The sequence below is a fragment of the Pelobates fuscus genome, chromosome 4 (assembly GCF_036172605.1).
Source record: "Pelobates fuscus isolate aPelFus1 chromosome 4, aPelFus1.pri, whole genome shotgun sequence".
Classification (NCBI taxonomy): Eukaryota; Metazoa; Chordata; class Amphibia; order Anura; family Pelobatidae; genus Pelobates; species Pelobates fuscus.
In genome coordinates this window covers 172,769,234-172,793,121 of record NC_086320.1, presented here as the reverse complement: position 1 = coordinate 172,793,121, position 23,888 = coordinate 172,769,234, and the positions used below count along the sequence as shown (strand labels likewise).

Here is a 23,888-nt window from a genome sequence, read left to right as displayed (position 1 = left end):
TTTATACCAGGCAGAGTTTAGGAGACAATACCCATATGTTATAAGTTGTTTCCACCTATTGTATTGATTGCATAGATAAGTCCTGTTTTGAGGGACACAAACACGTTTTAGTGTATGTAACCTCACACTATGCATATTAGACCCAGATACTACATTTGATCGTTTTCTTTCTTAAAATGAAGTGTAGAGTAAGTTGGTAAAGCTCAAGTCGTGGTTGATCATTTTCATTTTGATGCATACTTTGTCAAAAGCTCAAGTGTGTAGTCATTTTAGACTGAAACCTTTGATTATCTGATGTACTTAATTTCCTGCCTTTCTTTTCAGCATGGAGATACAAAACTCCTCATCAAGTGGCATTTGTAGAAAAACTGACAAAAGTGGTTGTAGGTCAACTTCCTAATTTCTGGAAGCTTTGGATTTCGTATGTGAATGGAAGCATTTTTAGTGAGGTATGGTCTACCTGTCATTGGAAATTTGAGAAAGTTGCATTATTTGGTGTAATGTTTCCTCTGCTATCACACATTTATTATAATACTAGTAAAATAGTGATGTCAATATTTATAATAAAATGTAACTCATCCTCTCAGCATAAAGTTGGCTCAATAAATGTAATAAAATAAATTCCCCTTGTTAGAATTTAGGGGTCGTTTCCAACAAGAAAATGGGCCATAAAATATTTTGCATCCTACGATCATAACATGAGGTGGCAGTCTGTGCACATAAAACAGAACAGTGTGACCAGTGTAGTAAGAAAATACCCCATAACTTGTCAGATTTAACATTACCATGACATTTATATATTAAATGAAGTCTCTCTTGCACAAACACTAATACTATTAAGCATACTTTAACTCAAATGAAAAATGTGTGACAGAAATAAGACCTGACAATTCATTATACACTATTTGAGATCATTGAGAAACTGATGGTTTGGACTTCACTGATCTTTTATTTCCCCATAACTGCCAAAAATATTCTTGGGCTGTATCTAAGATTTACCACACCCCAACAGCTAGTCACTTGGGGGAAATGATGGACTCTCTCTAAACACCAAAACCACTTCCTATGAATCAAGTGGTTTTAGTCTAAAGACGCTGTCCCTTTTATCTGGCAGTGTAAAACGTTGCTTTTTCAGAGAATGTTTAAATGTTGCCTAAACCTTGTCTCTAGAAGTTGTCAGCAGACTCATGTGTGTCTTTATCTCAGCGGCTCTTTATCTCCAAATCTTTTTTGCAGCAGGTAGCTCCTGCAAAGCTAGTACTGCTCTGTCTTCTCTGTGAATCTTGGTTCTGCCAAGAATTATGGAGCAGATTTGTAATGCTCTTCCAGGCAGTAAGAGCATTACAGAGCAGTATACATCCTGCGTCTCTATCACTGTGCTTCTCCCAGCTGAGACTTACAGGGGTGGAGGCGTGGAGCAGCATGCAACTAGCGTGAAAGAATTATGAATTATTTAAACAGCTGCCACTGACTACCTTACCCCCAATAACAGACTTTATTGGAGTAGAAAGGCAATGTTTCGACTCACATGGGAGCCTTTCTCAAGCCACTGTGAATGTATATGTGTGTGTGTCAGTGTCAGTGCACATCTGTGTCAGTGTGTGTGCTTGCATGCACCTGTGTATACTTGAGCGTCGGCTGTGTGCATCTGTGTTCCTGCATGTGCATGTCTGGGTGTGTTTGTGCATATGTGCTTTTATTAAAGCATCTGTAACAGTGTGTGTAAGTATATAACCTTGGGTGTATGTATCTGTGAAGTGACATATCTTGCAGGTGTAAAGAGTGGAATATAGGAGAGGCTAGCGGTGGGGCTATGGATGAGCAGCCATCAAGTTTTGGTTTCGGGTACAAACCATGGGTATATTATGTCCCTAGCAACGCCAGTGGTTTGACTTATGGTCACTAGCGCTGCTTCCTCACTGAAGGGTGACATTGTATTAATTGCATTATAGGGGCACTATAGTCACCAGAACAACTACAGCTACAACAGAACTCATTTATTCTGGTGAGTATACTCGTTCCCTTCAGGCTCTTTTTCACCCTGCAGTTCCAATTAGACTAATGGAGAATAAGCATTTGTTTCATTTTTGCGGCAATTACAATATGTGCACAACACCAGAAAACAGATACTGGAATTTATATATGGCTGGTAAAATATTACTCAAGTGTCATCTTTGATGCCATTTCCCATAGTTTGGGTGATGTCTGGTTCATAATGTGTGATAGCATTTCAGATAAACAAGCACACCTGTGAATCTGCTCTGCTTTGTATGTGTGTAAGACTATTTAATACACCTGACTTGCAAATCATTGCAATGTGACATCTTCATAATGTCCTCTGACTGAAAATAAGCTTTCACCTAACACTGGCAAAATTGTTTCAAGTAAATTTGGTACAGAGTGTTCACATGTACTAATCACCTTTCTTGTCTGGTTCATAACCACTTCTCTGGGAATCACAAATACTTCTTGAGCTGTATGCTCACTTCTGCTGCTTCTATCCCCTGTGACCGCCATTCTGTTTTAAGCTCCTTATTAGCCACCCCAATTTAAAAAAAAAAAAAAACAGTTTTAGCAGCTTTCTCTTATGAAATTACCTGTCTGAACATATGAAATAGGTCACCAGCCTGATGTCCTACAAAACATGTGTATCCAATTTTTTCAGTACAGCCTCGCCCATGGCCACACCCCTAAAATTAGTGTCCTTCTTCATCCATTTGAGATCTGGATAATTATATAGCCTATGTTTGTAGTTTACAGAAATAAAACATTCCAATGCTCTTGAATTATTAGTTTTTTGTTGGGAGGTAAAAGTACTTTAATGTGCCACAAAAAAAAAAAATGGATTACACTTCCGTTTACTTGTGACTTGTTCTACCATAGCTGTCATGCACAAAGCCACTCATTTGCTGGTAGATGGTTAATATTCAGGTGCAGCATGTAAATGGTGCCATGCACATACTGGATCAAATGAGGAGATTGTTGCATGTGTCTTTGCCTAAACAACACATTTCCTTAAACCAGGGTGGCATTCCAACAGACATTGTTGCAAGCGTATAATCCAGCAGTTATATGTTGTTCATGTGGCAAAGTTTTCTGGGAATAAAATATAAATGGTGCATTTGAGAAGGTAACATATATCTTGGCATTGCATAAAGGAAATCTTTGAACAGGCCTCTCAGTCTCTTCAGAACAAAGCGTGCTGCCCCAACAAATAGGATCTGTGCAACACTCCTGACCAAAACCTTGTGCATGATTCATAATTGTGGCCTATGATGGGACACGATGCTTAAAAACCACAGTCTGTATATGTCACACACACAGATATGTACTGCTACACCACAATCCGGTATGCAATGTCATTCTCACACACACACTAACACATTGCCAGGCACTTTGATATGTATAACTGTTTTCAACCCTTTGCCCTCCAATGTGTGCATACTTTTTTCCTGCTACTGGGTGGCTTTGCTGGCTTGCTGTATATGCTACTAGCTCATTTTGCACTCTCCTGCATCTTACTGTGCACTGGGTGTAAGTAACCTGACATCACTTCCTCGCAGCACTGTATAGAGCACACAGAGAGCCAGCAATGCTCTCCGTTTGCTCAGGTAAGGGGGCTTACTCTGATGGAGATTGTCAACGCTGTCCGCTTAGGGGAGAGTTTTGCATCTGCTTAACCAGATCACATTGTGTTAAAGCGCCATTGTGGAACACCCTTACCTGAGCAGGACCTTTACCTCAGCATTGCCTGTAACTATTGGATGGTAGCCCTGTGTGTGGGCGAGTTTATACTACATGCACCGTGGTGGCATATAGATTTTCTAAACAAGCTATTTAATTATATTTATACTAATGTCTGTGATGATGTCAATGGACTTACACTTATATTACAGCATAGCGTCACCGTGAAATCCATAATTCTGTGTTACACAGTATTATATAAACTAATATCTTATTTTAATAAAGTACTGACTTAATAAATAGAATGCATTAGGCTCATGGTATTTAATACCAAGGTATTTAATAGCACAAACATTGCATATCTAAGGGTGACTGTCTAATAATGCTCTGAGGTTTTAATTTCAGTTTACTGCTGCAACAGGTTTAGCTAATGATATGAAATGCAACCAAATAAAAGTAAAAACTTATGTTAGTACTAGACATGTCTTATGTGTCCTTTATGTTGTGTGCCTCTATCTACCTATGGGCTTGTGTAGCTGCATTTCCAATACCTATTAGTGTATACCTTGTTTTTAAGGTTACCTTGTAAACAGAACGCAAAGCCTATTCATTTCATGTGAATCTTTCTTGCACAGGCAAAACTAAACTATTTGTGGTCATACTGATGAATAAATTCACTTTTTGATTTGGTGACTTGAAAGAATGTGGCTCAGTAAGCAGTTTCAACCCAAAACGCAATAATGCAAGCAATACTCGCAAGTGTTCTTCTACACATGATGTGTGTGTTTTGTTTAGCTTCATTATAATGCAGGTCTCATAAAAAATAGCTTTAACGTAACACTGCAATGTTAAAAAAAATGCATTAACTTCTAATATTAGAATGTGCTTTTTTTAGATTAGAATACACTGCCAACCTTATGAAACAAAAAATAAAGAAAGATAGAAAATATTCCTGTAATATAATGACACAAAACCTGAAGACCTTCAAAACTCAAGGAGGAAGTGACTAGAGGTGCGTTCAAAGTGACAGCATATATGGCACCCAAACTACTACGTTAAGATACAATACAGTATCTGCTTGGAAAAGTGTTCGCAAGCAAAGTTAATCATATTAGAGCCAGAATGGGAGGAAGGCATGACTGTGGGTAGGTGTCACATTGCAAATTACTCCCTAGCTAGTCTTATCCTTTGCCAGTGAAATTTCAACACAGTCAATGTGAGTATATTATAAAGATTGTATCTTTATGGAATACTCTATTTTGGGCGGGAGGGCAGTTGACAAAGCCACATTAAAGTGGCAAAAGGATTACTTTTATATTTATATGCCAAAATACCAGAGTATTGCAGTATGCAAGTATACCTTTTTTTATTGGATTAACATAATATTTAAAAGACAAGCTTTCGAGAGTTTGGGAAAAGCAAGTCTTATGGCTGTGTTGTGTGTATTTGTGTTTAGCAATATATTAAATATCCACTTACTTCAGGTGGAAGGGGTTTTCATCCACACTTTTTTCCACACCACAACTCTGCTGGTGTGTGTATGTGTGTGTGTATATATATATATATATATATATATATATATATACACACACAAATATGTAGAAAGTGATGTCTTTTTAATGAATCTTCAATTAACTTACAAGTTTTAAATTCTTCTAAAGGCCGTGAGTGCTCACCTTTCTACATATTTGTCTACATAACCTACCATTGCTTTGAAGCACCCGGGAGCCTTTCGCTTCATTGAGTCTGTATATATTATACAGTTAGGTCCAGAAAATATTTGGACACTGACATAATTCTCCTAATTTTGGCTCTGTACACCACCACAATCAAGATGGAATTGAAGTGCAGACTTTCTGCTTTAATTCAAGGGGTTGAACAAAAATATTGTTTGAAATGTTTAGAAATTGCCACCATTTTGTTACAGAGTCCCCTTATTTCAGGGGTTCAAATGTTATTGGACAAATTAATACAATAATAAATACAATATTATTTTTTAATACTTTGTTGAGAATTCTTTGTAGGCAATGACTGCTTGGAGTCTGGAACACATGGACATCACCAAATGCTGGGTTTCCTACTTTGTGATGCTTTGCCAAGCCTTTACTACTGATGTCTCCAGTTGTTTGTTCATGGGTCTCTCTTTTGTCTTCAGCAAGTGAAATACATGCTTGATCATGTTGAGATCAGGTGATTGATTTGGCCATTGCAGAATATTTCACTTCTTTGCCTTAAAGACTCCTGGGTTGCCTTTGTAATATGTTTTGGGTCATTGTCGATCTGTAAAGTACAGCGCCTTCTGATCAACTTCGCTGAATTTGAGCAGACAATATACACTTTAAAATTCATCCAACTGCTTCTGTCTTCTGTCACATCATCAATAAACACTAGTTACCCAATGCCGTTGTAAGCCATGCATGCCCATGCCATTACACTGCCTCCACCATATTTTACTGATGATGTGGTATACTTCGGATCATAAAAATTTAAAATAGATACCGATATAATATTGCCAGTCATTTTTTGGATCAGTGAGACAATCTTTGTAGGGTGAAAAAAAAAAAAGGAAATAAATTTGTCCATATATAAACAAAGGGGTATACTGCACATCATTCCAAACCCCATAGAAAGCTGGAGAAATAATGTATCCTGACCCAGTAACAGAAAACCATCACTTAGATATGTACAAGACATCAAATGCAGTCTGTGAGTCCTTATTAGAGTTGATTCATCTAGAAATTAGCTTTTTCTTCAATATAAGACAAAAAAAGTTGATATTTAGAGGTTTTGCCAAAGGGGGGGCAAAACCAAAAAATGCTGTTCCAAGTAGATGTAGTTGGTTTTTGGCAAAGTCTAATCTGGCCTTTCCATTCTTGAGGCTCGTGAATAGTTTGCACCTTGTGGTGAACCTTTTGTATTTGCTCTCGTGAAGTCTTCTCTTCATGGTTTTGGTTATTCTCCATTGGAAAAAAACCTTAACCGGTGAAGCGCGTTATGGATTTTTAATATATGTACTAATTAAATAATTTTGGTCACTTTATTTGTTTATTGTGCCAAATACTTTTAATTAAGTTTATTATCTCCTGACTTTTTATATTTTTATACTTGTCCACTTTAAAGAAATCCTAGGTGGGGATTATTTCACCAACACTTTATTCAAAGAGCAGTTGGTCTGCTCTATCTTTTTAAAGACACCTCTACCATACCCTGTAAGTGGGGATTATACAACTGAACGCCCAATACACTAGAGATGGCCACAGCACTATAAATTGTAAGTAACCAATTGTTCTCATTTTTTCTACCTTGCGTACATTAATATATTGCACCATTGGAGTGTTTTCTGCTTCTTGGCATTTTATATTTTGAAATACATCAAGGGATTTTATGAATTTGCATACTTCTAAAGAACTCTTCTGCTTCATCTAGAATTTTACTACTTGAACTTATTTGCTACCTAAAAGGGTACTATTCACCCCAAAATTTTTGCTTTGGACTAATTTTTGGTATATACCTATATTTTAAATCACATACTCTTTTTCATGTTGCTTGTATAATTATATTATATCATAATTGGCACAAAATGTTTTTTTTTTATTATTCTTTATTTATATAATGGCATTCTGGCTTAATCACGGCCAGAGCAACATTCAAGTTTCGACAATTTGTACATCAAACTGGTAGTACATAATGACATAAGAAATAGTAGTTTTACATAACAGAACAGTGGGTATTATATTGCGCCTTTGTCTTGCGAGGATTACCGATAGAGCATTCAGCAATATCTGGCTTTATCGGTGCCATTTTCCACCTTCCGCCAGGTTTTAATTCAGTGTAACTTGAGAGGAAAGAGAAAAGTAAAAAGTGAGAGAGTATAGTAAAGGAAAACTAAAGAGAAAAGATTAGTCGATCTCCAGAAGGGCCGACTCCAGGATCTGACATATATTATGCAGCGAGTCAACTTACGTAAGCTGTTATTCTGTACCATAGCCTTGACCAGAAACCCTCCTGATAGAGGTGCTGCTGCCTCTTATCAGGGTTCTGGAGCCTCTGTGTTTTTGAGGATGTTTCCCATAAGTTAGTGCTTTGAATATAAGGTAAGAATGCCCCCAGCCATCTGCGCTCCCCATCCCGTGCCCCCGCTCCCGCACCCGCACACAGTAGTACATTATGTATCGGATTGCTCCCAGAGGTCCCATACCTTATTGAAAGTGTTCAGAGGGTTTCTGACTTGCGCTGTTAGCTTGTCCATAAGGTAGTTGTCCCTAAGTTTTGCTATGACCAAGGATATTTGGAGGATTTCTGGGCAGGACCATTTTTGCGCTAATGCTCTATGGGCCACTGGAGTAATCATGTTAAGGAGTTTTTGTTCGTGTTTGGTCAGGCCTTCTGTGGGTCTGGACAGCAGGCATGAACATGGGTCCAAAGTTATTTTCCTCTGTAGGATCTGTGAACTTAAATCCGTAATTTTATGCCGGTAATCTGTTACCTCTGGGCATTCCCACCACATATGTATATATGTACCCTTTCCACCACGCATGTGCCAGCATGCGTCTGAGGAATTCAGTTTCATCTGATATTGCTTTACTGGGGTCGTATACCATCTGAATAATGTTTTATAGAACTGCTCTTGGATCGTTACGCATGTTGTTTTTGTACACACCTCCCAGATTAGCACTGCATTTTAGCACAGCCCTTGCTTCTGTATTTTCTGTTTTCCCACATTTACAAAATGGTTTTAGAGGGATCCCTTTTTATGGGTTGCTGCCTTGTCTACTTATTTTGTTAACCAGCGCTGATCCTCCTGTTTAGATTTTGGTTAAGGATATGCCTACCTCCTGGAGAGCGTACTCAACTTTCTTGGATGTTGTGAAGGGATTTTTCTTTACCATCAAAAGGAACCTACAATCATCCACCACAGTTTTTTTCAGTGGATGTCCAAGCCTTTTTATGTTGCACAGCTCACCAGTGCGTTCTTTTTTTTATTACTTCTCAGACTGTACCAAACTGTTAATTTGGCCACTCTTAATGTTCCTGCTATCTTCCTGATGGATTTTTTTGCAACCTAAGGATGGCCTGCTTCACTTGCATTGAGAGCTCCTTTGAACGCATGTTATGGGTTCAAACCAACAGCTTCCAAATGTGAATGCCACACCTGGAATGAACTCCAGACTTTTAGCCTACTTATGTGATGAAGAAATAATGAAGGAATAGCACATACCTGTCCATGAAACTTTTTTTTAGTCAATTTTCCAGTTACTTTTGGTCCATTGAAAAAGAACGGGCTACATATTAAAGAGCTGTAATTCATAAACCATTCCATGGATGTGAATACACTCAAATCAAAGCCGAGAGACTGCACCACATATTTATTATTTAACTGTAACTTGAATTTATTTTGGTAAACAGCCGAAATAACAAAACTTGTGTCAGTGTTCAAATATTTCTGGACCTAACTGTATATTAAGAAATTCATCAATTGTAATAGACTCTGCAGTGCCTTTTATTTTGATATTCTTCTATTTGTATTTCCCATCAGGAAATACTACCATTGTCAAACATAAGCGTTTCCAGGCCACACTCGGGGGCTCCAGTCTGCTTCAACCCTACAGCCACACTCCTTGATATAACAGATGTTAGCCTGAGTTTTTTCCACCCTTGTTATAGAATAAAAATAAATTTTGTGTGTGCATAGAATGCGACTTACACATACTGTCCACTTGGGGTCACTAGTCACTAAGTATGCATGACAGTTCTGCTTGTATTATTATTATTATTTTTGGCATTTATATAGCACCCGTTTATTTCTCAGTGCTTTACAATATTACAACAGTGGAAATGTAATTTTTTTGTAAATAAATGAGACCATTACAAAATGTTACAGGAAAAATAGGTTGATGAGGACCCTGCTCAAACGAGCTTATTATAATAAAAAGATATATATAAATATATATATTTAAAAACTAAAAAGGTTAGGGTGGGGAAAAAATTGTGATTGAAAACCCCTTCCATCTGAAATCTGTGAATAGTTAATACAATGTTAAACAAAAAACGGCACATCAGTCAAGCCATAAGACTTATTTTCCCACAGGTGGAATGGGTTTTCAATCACATTTTTTCCCCACCATAACCTTTATGGTTTTTGCTTCCCAAGCCCTACCAAGACTCAGTAGCAAACCAGTAACCAACCTCATGCTGATGGTTTGCATTAACAATGAAATCGCTGTCCATGAGTGGTTCACTGGCTTTGCATCTTTTCCTAAGTTTCAGCAAACACAGACTCAAGGGATTCCATGTTTAAAATGGAATGAGGCAAAAATGTGATTCTTTGTTAAACTAATTTGCATATGCCCACCCAGAATCCTTTGCGGTAGTAACATCACTGCAAATTTGTGATTTCTGTGGGAAAAGCAAATCTTATGGCTTGACTCGTGTGCAGATTTTTGTTTAACATTGTATTAACTATATATATGCCAAAATACCAGAGTATTGCAGTATGCAATTATACCTGAGGAAGAGAGGAAAACTCTTGAAAGCTTGTCTTTGAAATGTTATGTTAGTACTACTAATACAGCTAATCCAACCTACACTATATATATATATATATATATATATATAAAATATACTGAAGAAAATTATAAACGCAACACTTTTGTTTTTGCCCCCATTTTTCTATATACACAAAAGGCCTATTTCTCTCAAATATTGTTCATAAATCTGTGTTAGTGAGCTCTTCGCCTTTGCCTTGATAATCCATCCACCTCACAGGTGTGGCATATGAAGATGCTGATTAGACAGCATGATTCTTGCAAAGGGTTGCCTTAGGCTGGCCACAATAGAAGGCCACTCTAAAATGTGCAGTTTTATCACACAGCACAATGCCACAGATGTCACAAGTTTTGAGGGAGCGTGCAATTGGCATGCTGACTGCAGGAATGTCCACCAGAGCTGTTGCCTGTGAATTGAATGTTCATTTCTCTACCTTAAGCCATCTCCAAAGGCGTTTCAGAGAATTTGGCAGTACATCCAACCGGCCTCACAACCGCAGACCACGTGTAACCACACCAGCACGGGACCTCTTCATCCAGCATTTTCACCTCCAAGATCGTCTGAGACCAGCTACCCGGACAGCTGGTTTTCGGATCTCCCCAATACAGTAAAACTGCACATTTTAGAGTGGCCTTTTATTGTGGCCAGCCTAAGGCACAGCTGTGCAATAATCATGCTGTCTAATCAGCATCTTGATATGAAACACCTGTGAGGTGGATGGATTATCTCAGCAAAGGAGAAGTGCTCACTAACACAGATTTAGACAGATTTGTGAACAATATTTGAGAAAAATAGGCCTTTTGTGTACATAGAAAAAGTCTTAGATCTTTGAGTTCAGCTCATGAAAAATGAGGGGAAAAACAAAAGTGTTGCGTTTATAATTTTGTTCAGTGTATTATTATTATTATTATTATTGCCATTTATATAGCGCCAACAGATTCCGTAGCGCTTTACAATATTTTGAGAGGGGGGATGTAACAATAAATAGGACAATTACGAGAAAACTTACAGGAACAATAGGTTGAAGAGGACCCTGCTCAAATGAGCTTACAGTCTATAGGAGGTGGGATATTAGAAGCATTAGGATAGGAAATATAAATACATATACCTTCTGGAAGTATCTAATTTATTTTAACTGAAAAATGTTTTAACATTACTTGATTCACCATTGAAAAAAATATATAAAGCACATCAGATAATAAGAACAGTACCTATGGAGTGCTTGTGATATATAGAGGGTAGATAAGTGGAGAATTATTATTTTGATGACTCATTATAACTCTGAGTGCCCTTACTATTGGCAGCAAGCCATTTTAGTAAGTAAAAAACAAAAATGTACTTACCAGTAAATGTTGAGTTCAGAAGCAACTACAAAGATGTGTAGCCACTGTGATTTTTGAATAACTCGGCTGCAATATAATTATAGCATATCAAGTTCCTGTGGAGTAGTAACAATTGAAATAACCCTCCTAAAAAACTAACACATTAACCATATGCACACAAAAGTGATCCTGTAGAGGACAATTCACATTGAAGTGACTTGTTATATATGTGTTATAATATGCCATGTACCACTCGCAGACCAAGACCCATTGCTGTGGTCAACATACTTTAAAGCAGCTCTTTCACTATTTCATAAAGTTAATCTTCTAAGGTGGAATTTAGTAATTCAAGTATGATTATTACTTGTTTGTGCACCGTGTGATTGCTACTCAGAGTAGACCTATTTTATTGCACACAGCACTAGGTGAGTCTGCCACCCCCTAGTGCTGTGCAGTGATAACAGAAAAGGTACTAGGCAGCAAGAGTTTAAAGTAGTTACGGTCCCCAGAGTCATTGGTACCGCAGTGCGGTTAATAGTGTGTGACCCGCTGCAACTCCTGCTTCAAAAAGCTACAGACAGCAGCTCCCAGGATATCTAGGCAACTCCTGACGGTCTATATCGCTAGACTCCAGTGATAACTGTGCCTGCTCCTTGCCTCTTTCCTTCTTCACCACTAACACAGCAGAGCCAAAGAAGGATAGAGACAGAGAATTAATGTGTTTGCTGTTATTCGTTGCCTGTGTATATGTGCATTTGCCAAATTATGTATGTATGTATGAATTTGTTTGGCTAATTTTTTATATATGCCGGCTCAAAATGTACACTTTCCACTAGCCATTAGCTAATAGAAATTCACCTCTGCTAAGTTTGTTGAGGACAATCCAAGCTTGCAGTGACCAGTAAGCCCTAATAAATGCATATATGTGTGTGTTTTGGGTTATTTGTGTATGAATGACTGTGTATGCATGTTGTTGGCTACTGGAATATGTATGTGCCTGAGACTTTGGTTATTTGTTCATTTATCTGTGAATGTTTGTGTTTGGCTATTTTAGTATGTGTGTGAGAACTTGTGTATCTGGCTTTTTGAATACGTATGCATACATATTTCCAAAGATGTGTGAGTGGCTAATTATGTGAATGTAATCTGATTGTGGTTTGTTGTGTGTGAGTTGTTGATCTTTAATGTGTAAGCATGGTAGCAAGTGTAGTGGGGGGCTTACTGCCCACAGTTACTGTAAAATACAAAGCTGGGTATATAGCCTCCAGTTAAGTCAATAAATCATTCAATGGAAACATTTGCTCTAAATTTTATCTGAGTATATTTTGTTTACATGATTTTGTGACTTGCTATAAAATGAAATAAGCTATTAATTTTTGTTCAATTTAGTCCTAATATTCTTATGTTTGAATTTGAATACAGACAGCAGAAAAATCTGGCCAAATGGAAAAATCAAAGAAGAATGCAAGACAGCGACAGAATGACTTCAAGGTAAGCTTCTTTAGACAAATAATGTACATGGTGTTTTGAACAACTCCTTCGCTCTTTAATTTAACAAGCTTGACACTTGGTTGCTGTACCTGTATGCTGTACGAATGATAGGGGGTATAGGTGGTGTTGTGTATAGGGGGATGGAGGATATGGGGGGATGCAGTTGGGGTATAAGTGGGACCATGGGTACAAGATGCTTGTGGTGGTGTTCTTGTGTTCTGAGTTTGTTGGTGGGTTTTCGAGTGTGTGAGTTACCATGGCAGGGAAGTGTCTCCATTTAGCCATGGGTCCCAGATTTTGTGAAAGATCTTGGACGTGTCGTGGAGGTGCAGTGTGAGTCTGTCCATTTCTCTGCAGTTTTGTATTATTTTAGCTATTACCTGTGGTGTGGGTATGCGTGATGACATCCATACCTCTCCTATAGCCCTGCATATGGCCTGTGCTATTCTTGCTATTATTTTGTTTTCTGCTCTAGTGAATATGTCCAGTGGCTTGGAGAGTAGCATTGCCCAAGGGTCTAGCGGGCAGGGTTTTGTCAATATTCGAGTCAGTAGTGATGTTACAGATTGCCAGAGTAGTTTGAGTTTCAGGCAGGTCCACCAGCAGTGGTAAAAAGTACCTGTCTCCCCGCACAGTTTCCAACATAAGTTTGATGGTAAAGGATGTATGGCCGCTAGTTTTTGGGGTGTATAGTACCAGCGGAGGAGCATTTTGTTAGCCTGCTCATTATGGGTGACATATATAGTGATGGACGATGTAGCCTGATATTCTCGAGTATTCTTGGATAAGGTTTAGCAGGGTTCCTATGGAGGAGATCGGGTTTGTCAAAGTCACGTATGCTGAGACTTTGTAGGGTTGTCCCCTCACAGTGACCGCCTCTACCCCTGTGCGGGACCAAATCACCTCCAGCAGCGGCTCCATGGATATTACGAAAAGGAGGGGTGATAGTGGGCATCCCTGTCTCGTTCCGTTTTTGATGGCGAAGCAGGGAGGGGATATGTTCGGCAGGAGCAGTGCTCCTTGTGGTAGGTGGCCTCTAGGAATTCGATAAATTCGGGTGGGAACCTCAGGTGTGTGAGTGTTTGGGTCAGGTAGGCCAGAGAAGGTGATCAAACACCTTCTCTGCATCTAGGGAAATGATTGCTGTGGGGATTGCTCTGTGTTTGGTGAACCATATCAGGTAATGCGCATGTTGGATCATGGCCATGCGCATGTTGTCCACGGGCTGTCTGTGGGGGATGAACCCTACCAGGTCAGGGTGAATTACAGCGTTGAGCAGGGGCCATAACTATTGGCCATAACTTTAGTCATGAGTTTGAGATCCACATTTAATAGTGAGATTGGGCGAAAGTGGCCTGGTTCGTCGTGGGCTTTTTAAGGTTTCAGTAGGATGCATATGTTAGCTAAAACCTTATCTGCCGCGAATTTGTCGCCCTTCAGCATGGCGTTGAATACTTTGCATAGGTGTTTCAGTAGGATAGGGCTGAAGACCTTATAGTATAGGGCTATATATCCATCAGGTCCTGGGCTTTTGTTGGGTTTGAATGAGCGAAGAACTATGGTGAGTTCTTCCTCCGTGACTTCTTCAGCTAGAATGGCACTGGCCTTCTCGTTCAGGGATGGTAGTGTTAGGTTGTTAAGGAATGTCGACATGAGGTGGGTGGTGTCCTGTGGGGTAGGCTGACTGTGTGTGGACTGATTGTAATATGCTGTGAAATATTTGTGGAATGTATCTCATATGCGCTCTGGAATGTCACTTATGTGGCCGTCGCTCGTGCGGATTCGCAAGATCTTTTTTGCTTCAATACATTTTTTAAGCGCCTTGCTAACATGGAGTCGGCCTTATTGCCTTTTTCATATAATTTTTTATTTAGCCACATAAGGGCCTTGGTTGTGTCTGCTAGTGTTAGGCGTTTAAGGAGATCTCTAGCCTCCGTCAGTGGAGTTAGTGTTGTTTGTTGGGGTTCGCGTTTATGTTTCTTTTCTAGGTGGTGTATCCCCGCTATTGTGCTATCGGTTATGTGCTGTGTTTGTTGCTATTTCTTTGCCGTTGCTATGCTGATGAGTTTTCTGCGTATCATGGTCTTATGTGCTGCCCACGGGGTTATTGGGGAGGATGTCAAGGGAGTGTTTATGTCGAAGTAGTCAGTGAGCTCTTTGGAGATGGCCTCAGTTGTTTCTATGTCGAGCAGAAGTAAGGGGTTTAATTTCCAGGACCAGGGGCGCGTTACCTTTTGGATGTGTAGTGTTAACGAGATTTCTGCATGGTCCAGCCATGATTTCATTCCTATGTCTGTATTGGTCACCTGGGATAGTACGTTGGGGTTGATCAGGAAGTGGTTGATGCGCGAGTATGTTTTGTGGGGGTGCAAATAGAAAGTGTAATCTTTTGTTGAGGGGTGTTGAGCCTTCCATATGTCCAGGAGGTTTTGGTTGGCTAAGAATTGTTGAAATAAAGTATCAGCTTGTGAGGTTCTGGTTGGCTCTAGTGGGTATGAGGTCCTGTCCAGTGTTGTGGAGTGTGATGAGTTGTGTGTTTTTGAGAGTGGTGAGGTGGTAAGCGAGCCGCTGCCAGAATGCTGGTTCTGGCGTTGTTGGTGTGTAGATTGAACAGAATGAATAGTTCCTGGTTCCTATTTTTCGCGTGATCGATACATATTGACCATAGGGGTCAGTCACGAATGTGATGTCGGTCAAGGGGCATGATGCTTTGAGAACTATTGCCACCCCTTTGGATTTGCAATCCGGTGAGTTGGCGGTGAAGCTAGTTTATAGTGTCGGTCCTTCAGGGGGAAGTGGAGATGTGTGGTAAAGTGCGTTTCTTGTATTAGTAGAACATCTGCTCGGTTCCTGTGCGCCCATCTCAGTAGGGTGTGTCTCTTTGTCGGGACGTTTAGGCTATTGACATTTATCGATGCACATTTAAGTGTTATAGGCATGGTGTGTGTTTAGCGTTAGTGTTTGTATTGTGAGCTTTGTTTGTTTAGGAGGGTGCGGGGGTGGTCAAAGGCGGGAAGGAGGGATTCGCCCAGAAGGTGGTGGGCCGAGCCCCAACGAGAGGGAGAGGTGGGGTGTGCTTGGGGCAAGGTCCTGGTAAAATTGTACCTGGTGGCCTTCAATCTGCAGCAGGGTGTCTCTGGCTGCTTTCATTAGCGCTTCCTTGACATGGAAATAGTGTAGTGTGATGATGACGTCCCGCGGCTGGTTGGCTAATGTCGAGGGAGCTTGGTGTGCTCTGTGAGCGCGGTCCAGGAGTAGCTCGGTGGGCGGAGCCTCGGGCAGCAGGCTGCAGAAGTCGGTGACTGATCCAGGGAGACCCCTGATTCTTATATTGTTCCTCTGGGAACTATTATTTAGGTCTTCTTGTGCGTCTTCGATGCTGCGTACCTGTTCCTGGAGGTCTAGAATTGCTCTGTCATGGCTAGCAGTGGTGGTGGCAATGTCCTCCATTGCCCCTGTGCGTCTGTTGAGGTCTTCGAGGCCTTCTTTGATGGGGTTCAGATGCTTTGACTGTTCTGCAGCCATATTAGTGTTTATACCCTTAGGAACCCTTTCAGATCCTTTCTGGTGACTGGGGACGAGTACTGGCTGTGACTCTGTTCGCTGGTATCAGAATCCGAGTCTGATTCTGGCGGCTCATCGGCACGTTGCGGAACCCTCTCAGTGTGACTCCAGAAGATCGGGGCCACCGTCGCTCCGTGCCTGGATTTTCTCCCTCCGCCCATGATGTAAAGTGGTGTGGGAGTCCCTGGAGGCCTACAGGGCAGGATGTGGAGTGTGTATGACGGCAAGTGTTATTATTTGCAGATTTTTCACATGGCGGTGTGGAGCTCTAGCAAGATGCGTTCATCTTCACTGAAAGTCAGGGGCCGCCCCCCATAAAATAAATTGTAATCCTCACCTCCAGTTAATCCTGTGCAAGGAGTGATGGGGTGTTGGAATAGTCACAGTGGACCCATTTATACAGCCTCACTGTTAAAATATATTCAAACTCCACACACACCTTGTACTTAGGTTTATCTACCATGTTTGGCTAAAGCTATGCACATTATGTTCAAGTCCTGCATTAACAGTTAGTCATGCAAGCATGGCACACGCGGGCTATTTGTCTGTTTATGCAATACTCGTTTTTTCAGGGTTTTTTTCAGGGTTTTTTAAAATTAATTTATTTATTATTATTTTTCTATGACTAACTCAGCAGTCAGCATGTATAGTGTGGGATTACACTATTCAATATACCTAGTAACTGACAACTCTAGTACAAGCATGTTTCCCACACTTACAGTGCAACCTTCTAATACTATTTAGCGCTCTGTGTAGCAATGTTAAAAGAAATCATAACTCTGTTTGTGTTTCTCATCATAGCCTCTGTCGACTAAGCATGTTCCTAAAATCCTGTATTAACTTATAAAAATGTGCAATGTTTATAGGCCATACAAATGTTTTTCTATGTTTATGGAATAGCATGCACCTGCTGTTGTGGCATTGCAAGCATACATGTATAATCCATGCACAAACAAAATACATAATAAAAAAAAAATGGTTTCTAACATAAATACTAATGCTAATATAAATACAGTAGCTTGGTGTTGTTCTGTTCAGTGAATTTTATATGACTGTTACTGGTTTACGGGATTACCATATGCTTCCCTTATTTTAGAAAATGATACAAGAAGTGATGCATTCACTAGTCAAGCTCATCCGTGGAGCGCTACTTCCATTCAGCCTTGGAGAAGAAGAATTGAGACATTATGGAGGCTGGGAGCTAAAGACTGACATGTCAGGTTCTTGGTTGACGCAGATAATCCAGACGGTTCGGTAAGATGGAAGTCCTTCATTTTCTGTCATAAAAATTGAAATGCAACACAAAAATGTAGTTATGTAGCTGAAACTAATTTTACAGCATCAGATACATATAATAGAGGTATTACAAAACATGGGTTGACAGACAGAAAAAAAGATGATACATTTGAGTTTGTACAAAATGAAGGCTTATAATCATTACTATAGCTCCTCCCCCATACAATTACATTCATCATCTCAAGGAAGCAATAGTGGGTGTGCATCTGTACGCTCACTACTACTTATTGCTGATAGCTTCCCTCTGAAATCCATGGGAACTACTCAAACATGGGCAATGCAACCGCAGTTGACATGAGCTCAAGGCAATATACTGCTGTATGGTCACGTGCCTGCCACTTGCAGGAAGCATACAGCATAGTGTGCGTTTAATGTTATTTGGACCTATGTGTGTAGTGCCTGTCCCATTGGTTTATGCAGCAGATCATACATTTTCTGCTCTAGTCAGCTTCTGTTTTGATTTCTGCAGATTTGTAGAAGAGATGCTGTACGAGAAATTGTATTGTTTTACACAAATCTTTTGTTTTACACATACATGTTTAATGCCTTGAACAGGATTTGGAAGTATACAATCCTGGAACATCCTTTTAAATCTGCTTAATATGAAGTTTTTGATACTGCAACAGCCCAGCATATAGTAATCTTTGTTAGAAAATAGCAAGGCACATTTTTTAAAGGTCACTAAAGTTTCCATTTGCATGAGTAAAAGATAAGTCTCGGCATTATCTTTGGAGAAGATTGTACTTAGATACGAGGCTAAATGCCCTTTGGATTTTATTGCTCAAGCAAAATTACAAAATGTCACTCCAAACATAGCAAAGAATGCCTACATGTGCCTTTTTGCTCTGCTTGGGCTATTGGCAACTAATGTGCCCTTTGCGTGTGCTGGCTGCCGTCAGGAAACATCTTTAGATCAGGTTTGTGATTGTTTTTGTTTTTTTTCCTTTTTTTAAAGCAAGCAATAAAGCTAATTGTGTACGAAAGTAGTTTTTTTTTTTTTTAAAACTCTGATGTAGAGTTCTAATCACAATAACTGCTAATTCCAGGAGCAGGAATTTCCCTTAATTAAAGCAAAATATTTACCTACTTTCTATACTTCTCTCATCAATATGTTTTTGCCGCCTTCTAACTTGCGATGTTAAACAAAATCTGTCTCCTGCTTGAAAAGAAAAAGTGCAATTTCTGACTCCTCCTAAACTCCACTGCAAGCTAATTCCATGTTTGTCTACTTTCCTTCATGCAAAGGCTTATGTCTCTAAATAAATTCAAGCACTACATAGTCCCCAATTTGGTCTGTATGATTTTGTTTAACTTTATTTGTTACCACTTCTTGCCTTAGAGCTGCATTCCATTTCACTATTTCTTCTCGGTTAAAACAAAAAGATCAAACAACTTCAGTGAGGCCTACAATTCATTTAACTAGAACTTGATCTAATTGACTGTCTGCATAGGCTGTCCTACTTTTATACAAGTTGGAGTTTTATTCACCGCCTCACTGTATTTTTAATGTTTTTCCAGTTTCTTCTGCATTGTAAACTTGTACGCATGGTGTTGCGTTCTGGGTAAAAAATATAAAACGAGTTTTCTTGCTATCAGTACAGATATAAATGTAAACATCTTTATATTATTTTCACGTTTTAAGTGGCTGAGATCACATTAACTTAAGTGGGAACTCATAGGCTATCGTTGGAAGCCAACAAATGAGATTAAAATGGAATAGGTACTTTTATTAATTTAATATACTCTTATCTCAATGTGTGACAAATTTGCCTGTCTCCCCAAGTCCGAGAATCCTCCTGTCTACTTGAACTTACAGTGCCTACTGTAAACAATACTGAAGACCAAATAATTTTCTTAACTATCTTATTAATATTTTATCTGCAATCAGAACTAATACATTAAGTTTCACATTTCAGCCATTAAATAAAAAATTTAACTTTCCGTTAAAACTGTGTAATTTTTCCTCTTTAGGCTTTGTTATGAGTCGTTGACAGCTCTTGAGATACCTAATGATATGCTGCAAACCATACAAGACCTAATTTTGGATTTACGAGTGAATTGTGTTATAGTCACTTTAAAACAGACTACAGAAGGTAGGATTGGATGTTAAATAAAAATGAGAATTCACATTCATACTGCTTGAAATGTATTAGTTACTGGAAAGATAGTCACTGGCAACATAATGTCACATTTTAGCTGGAACCATGACTGGATCATGAAATGTTGGTATTTATTGAGACATGGGTTAGAAACATCTGCTCTACAGAAAGATGTACTTGAAACTCCACCTCTTAGGCCTATATAGAATTTCTTCTCAGATGTTGAGGATTCCTTCCCGTGATACTGGGTGAATATCATTAAGTACCGTAACCATTACATCCAATTTAAGTGGTATGGGTGCCGTGCCCCTGTCTGTTTCTAAAATCTAAAACATTGCAGTTTCTGAAAAACAGGAATGTTTTCATTGCAGGGTTTAGTTCACCTCTAGTGTCTGTTTTCCAGACAGCTACTAGAGGCGCTTTTTACTCCCTAGCAGAGTTTTTTTCCATGACGCAAAGTTCGACATCCTCGCGTTTTGCTTGATGATGTCTAAGATCTTCAAATCTGTGTTTTCATTAGGGGGGGCTTTAATGTGTGGACGGTAAGCATTGCGCATGCATATTTGGTTCCACAGTTGCCATGACGTCACTTTAGTCTTTATATGATTTTAGTTCATTGTACTAACAGATATTTAGAATGTAATTGTGACGATACGGCTTTAATATATATATATATCATCTGTGCGTATTCTTTTTACATAACTTGCAGCACTACACTGCTCCACTAATTACTAGGACTCCTCTTTGGTAGCGTATGCAGGATATACTGAGCTGATATCTGGTTACTATATGATATTCTATCCATCCAGTCTTCTGGCAATACTATTATTAGTAATTACTCTATACAGGACGATGAATAGCCACATCTTGTGAGACCTCAAGGAAGAGACAACACACAGTGAACTCTGTATAAAACAGGTACACAATACACAGATGCCTGTAATACAGAGATACCTAGGTACATGGAAAACAGTCACAAAACTGTGCCGCGAGCTTCTGTCTTGCGCCAAACAAATCAGGCAATCCATCACAGTAATATTTTCATTAGTCTTCAGCATCTATCCCTGGTATCACAGCCAGCATCAAATAACTTCCATGTTTGCTTGCCTGTGACATGACCTCATGTGCTTGGGTTACATTGCAAAGGATGCTGGGCCCAGCATTAACCAGAACTGGATCCAGAAGCAAACAAATTATGAATACCGTATATACTCGAGTATAAGCCGACCCGAATATAAGCCGAGGCCCCTAATTTTACCCCCAAAAAACTGGGAAAACTTATTGACTCGAGTATAAGACTAGGGTGGGAAATGCAGCAGCTACTGGTAAATTTCTAAATAAAATTAGATCCTAAAAAAAATATATTAATTGAATATTTATTTACAGTGTGTGTATAATGAATGCAGTGTGTGCGTATGAGTGCAGCGTGTGTGTATGAGAGCAGCGTGTGTGTATGAGAGCAGCGTGTGTGTATGAGTGCAACGTGTGCGTATGAGTGCAACGTGTGCGTATGAGTGCAGCGTGTGGATGAGTGCAGTGTGTGTATGAGAATGCAGTGTGTGTGTGTGAGAGTGCAGTGTGTGTATGAATGCAGTGTGTGTGTGTGAGAGTGCAGTGTGTGTATGAATGCAGTGTGTGTGTGTTGCAGAGCCTTGGTGGGGGTGGGCAATTTTATTATTATTTTTTTTAATTATTTTGATATTTTTTTATTATTATTTCTTATTATTATTTTTTATTTAATTTAATTGTTTTTTTATTTTATTATATATTTTTTTTCGTCCCCCCTCCCTGCTTGATACATGGCAGGGAGGGGGGCTCTCCTTCCCTGGTGGTCCAGTGGCATCGGCAGTTCAGTGGGGTAGAGGGAGGCTGGCAGAGCTGTAACTTACCTCTCCTGCAGCTCCTGTCAGCTCTCTCCTCCTCCGCACGGTCCGTTTAGCTCTTCTGTCAGCTCCCACTGTAAGTCTCTCGAGAGCCGCGGCTCTCGCGAAATTTACACTGGGAGCTGACCGAGGTGCTGAACGGACGGTGCGGAGGAGGAGAGAGCTGACAGGAGCTGCAGGAGAGGTAAGTTACAGCTCTGCCAGCCCCCCTCTCCCCCAGTCTGTATTATGGCAATGCAAATTGCCATAATACAGACTATTGACTCGAGTATAAGCCGAGTTGGGGTTTTTCAGCACAAAAAATGTGCTGAAAAACTCGGCTTATACTCGAGTATATACGGTATTTTGATTTCTAAATCATCGTTATTTCACTACTACAGTAACAGACAAATTAGGATTCTGACCGTTTTGTTGCCTCTACCTTCTTAAAGTACTTTTGTTACCTTTCCCAACCCAACCCAACCCTTTGACTCCTTTGTTAGTAGGAAAACCACAAGTTGCCAATAGATAGGTAAAGTGTGTGTGTTTTTTTGTATTTCACGATAGGTATATATGATCTAACTTGTTTCTTTCTTTTCAGAAGTAAAACGATTAGCAGACAAGGAAGATTGGATTGTTGATAATGAAGGGTTAACTGCTTTGGTAGGACCATTTAAATGATTTACAATATATGATGTTTATACTCTTTATATATAATTTGTATAATTATTTTAACATTTATGCTTTTGATCATTGTCACTGCTCTTTATAATTTGAAGAACTTTGGATGATCAAATGCTTCTTAAAAGCTATCCAAGCCAGAGGTCAATGCTGCTTTTTTTTCCCCCCACAGCGGCACTTGTCAGGCTCATATGAACTGCTGTCTTCTTGAACCAATAAAAGCAGAGGACAAGTTCAGTTCAGTTTAAAGGAACACTATAGTCACCAAAACAACTTTAGCTTAATAAAGCAGTTTTGATGTATAGCTCATGCCTCTGAAGTGCTCAGTTATCTGCCATTTAGGAGTTAAATCACTTTTATTTCTATTAATGCAGCCCTAGCCCACCTCCCCAGGCTGTTATGGACTCGGAAAATTGAACTTTAATCATACACAAGAAGCTACTGCGGGGCCAGACTGGCCCACTAGGACACCGGTGGGCTTGCATACCTTCAGTAACGGTGCATGGCCACCTAGGGTTAACCAACCTAAGATGCGCAATTGCCGGGTGAGCGGCAGGGCTCCACCTCCTGTGAGTCCCTTGATATAGTGTGGTCGAGTGGACCGCGGTAGAGGATCTTTTATATCCTCTGCCCAGTTAAAAAGCGTATATTCTTGACCCTATAGTGGTAAAAACACTATTGAGGTGGCCATCCCCACCTTGCCCCCCTTAAAAAGGATAAAAACTCACCTTTATTCTAGCACAGCGTTGGTCTGCCAGCCCTGACCCCGCCCCAGATTTGCCTCCTTTGCTAAGATCATCAGAATTGATCATTTCAGCCAATCCTTGTTAATAATAAGCAAATAAATAGACTAGTATATTAAAGAAAAGCAGAGGGTATTCTGCAGTTCATCTACTGTTTCTGACAAGACGGTTGCCAGTGCCTTCTAAATCATGAGAGAAAATGGAACCAACATAGAGTTAACTGAAACACTAGTACACATGAGACTGGAGTGTTCTTATAATGTCCTCTGACATCTGCAAGAAATCTGCATTATCAGTGTGAGTTCATACAACCTTGGGCGACAATGATAGCCTAAAAGAACTGGTATAGCATGCCCACACCAGCCATTAAAAATGTAAAATCTTAGTAAATGAAGGTTACCTGTACATTGTTAGAAATGTTGTCTACAGACGTCACTGCCAAAGTCATTTAAGTTGGCACTATATAAATGCCAAAAAAATAATAATAGTAATTTGGAAGAAAGTTTTACTTATCTTAATTGGAATTTTAATACATTTACCTTAGTGGAGCTGCATTGTAATTTGTTAGTATGTTTCTATGCCAAATAATATTTGCATTCA

General features: G+C 39.5%; 1 protein-coding gene across 3 annotated transcripts in view; it reads left to right on the top strand.

Annotated features, from left to right (window-relative positions):
- The window catches only part of EXOC2 (exocyst complex component 2), a 269,142-nt gene that overhangs the window by 156,037 nt on the left and 89,217 nt on the right, over positions 1-23,888 (top strand). For all 3 annotated transcript variants that reach the window (XR_010090747.1, XM_063451784.1, XM_063451783.1), the window contains 5 exons: positions 325-449; positions 12,975-13,043; positions 17,704-17,861; positions 19,875-19,996; positions 22,466-22,527. Coding sequence is in view for 2 of the 3 variants with exons in the window: in XM_063451784.1 (XP_063307854.1) it covers positions 325-449; positions 12,975-13,043; positions 17,704-17,861; positions 19,875-19,996; positions 22,466-22,527 (536 nt within the window). In the remaining variant the exon portion in view is untranslated. The remainder of the gene's footprint in view (positions 1-324; positions 450-12,974; positions 13,044-17,703; positions 17,862-19,874; positions 19,997-22,465; positions 22,528-23,888) is intronic.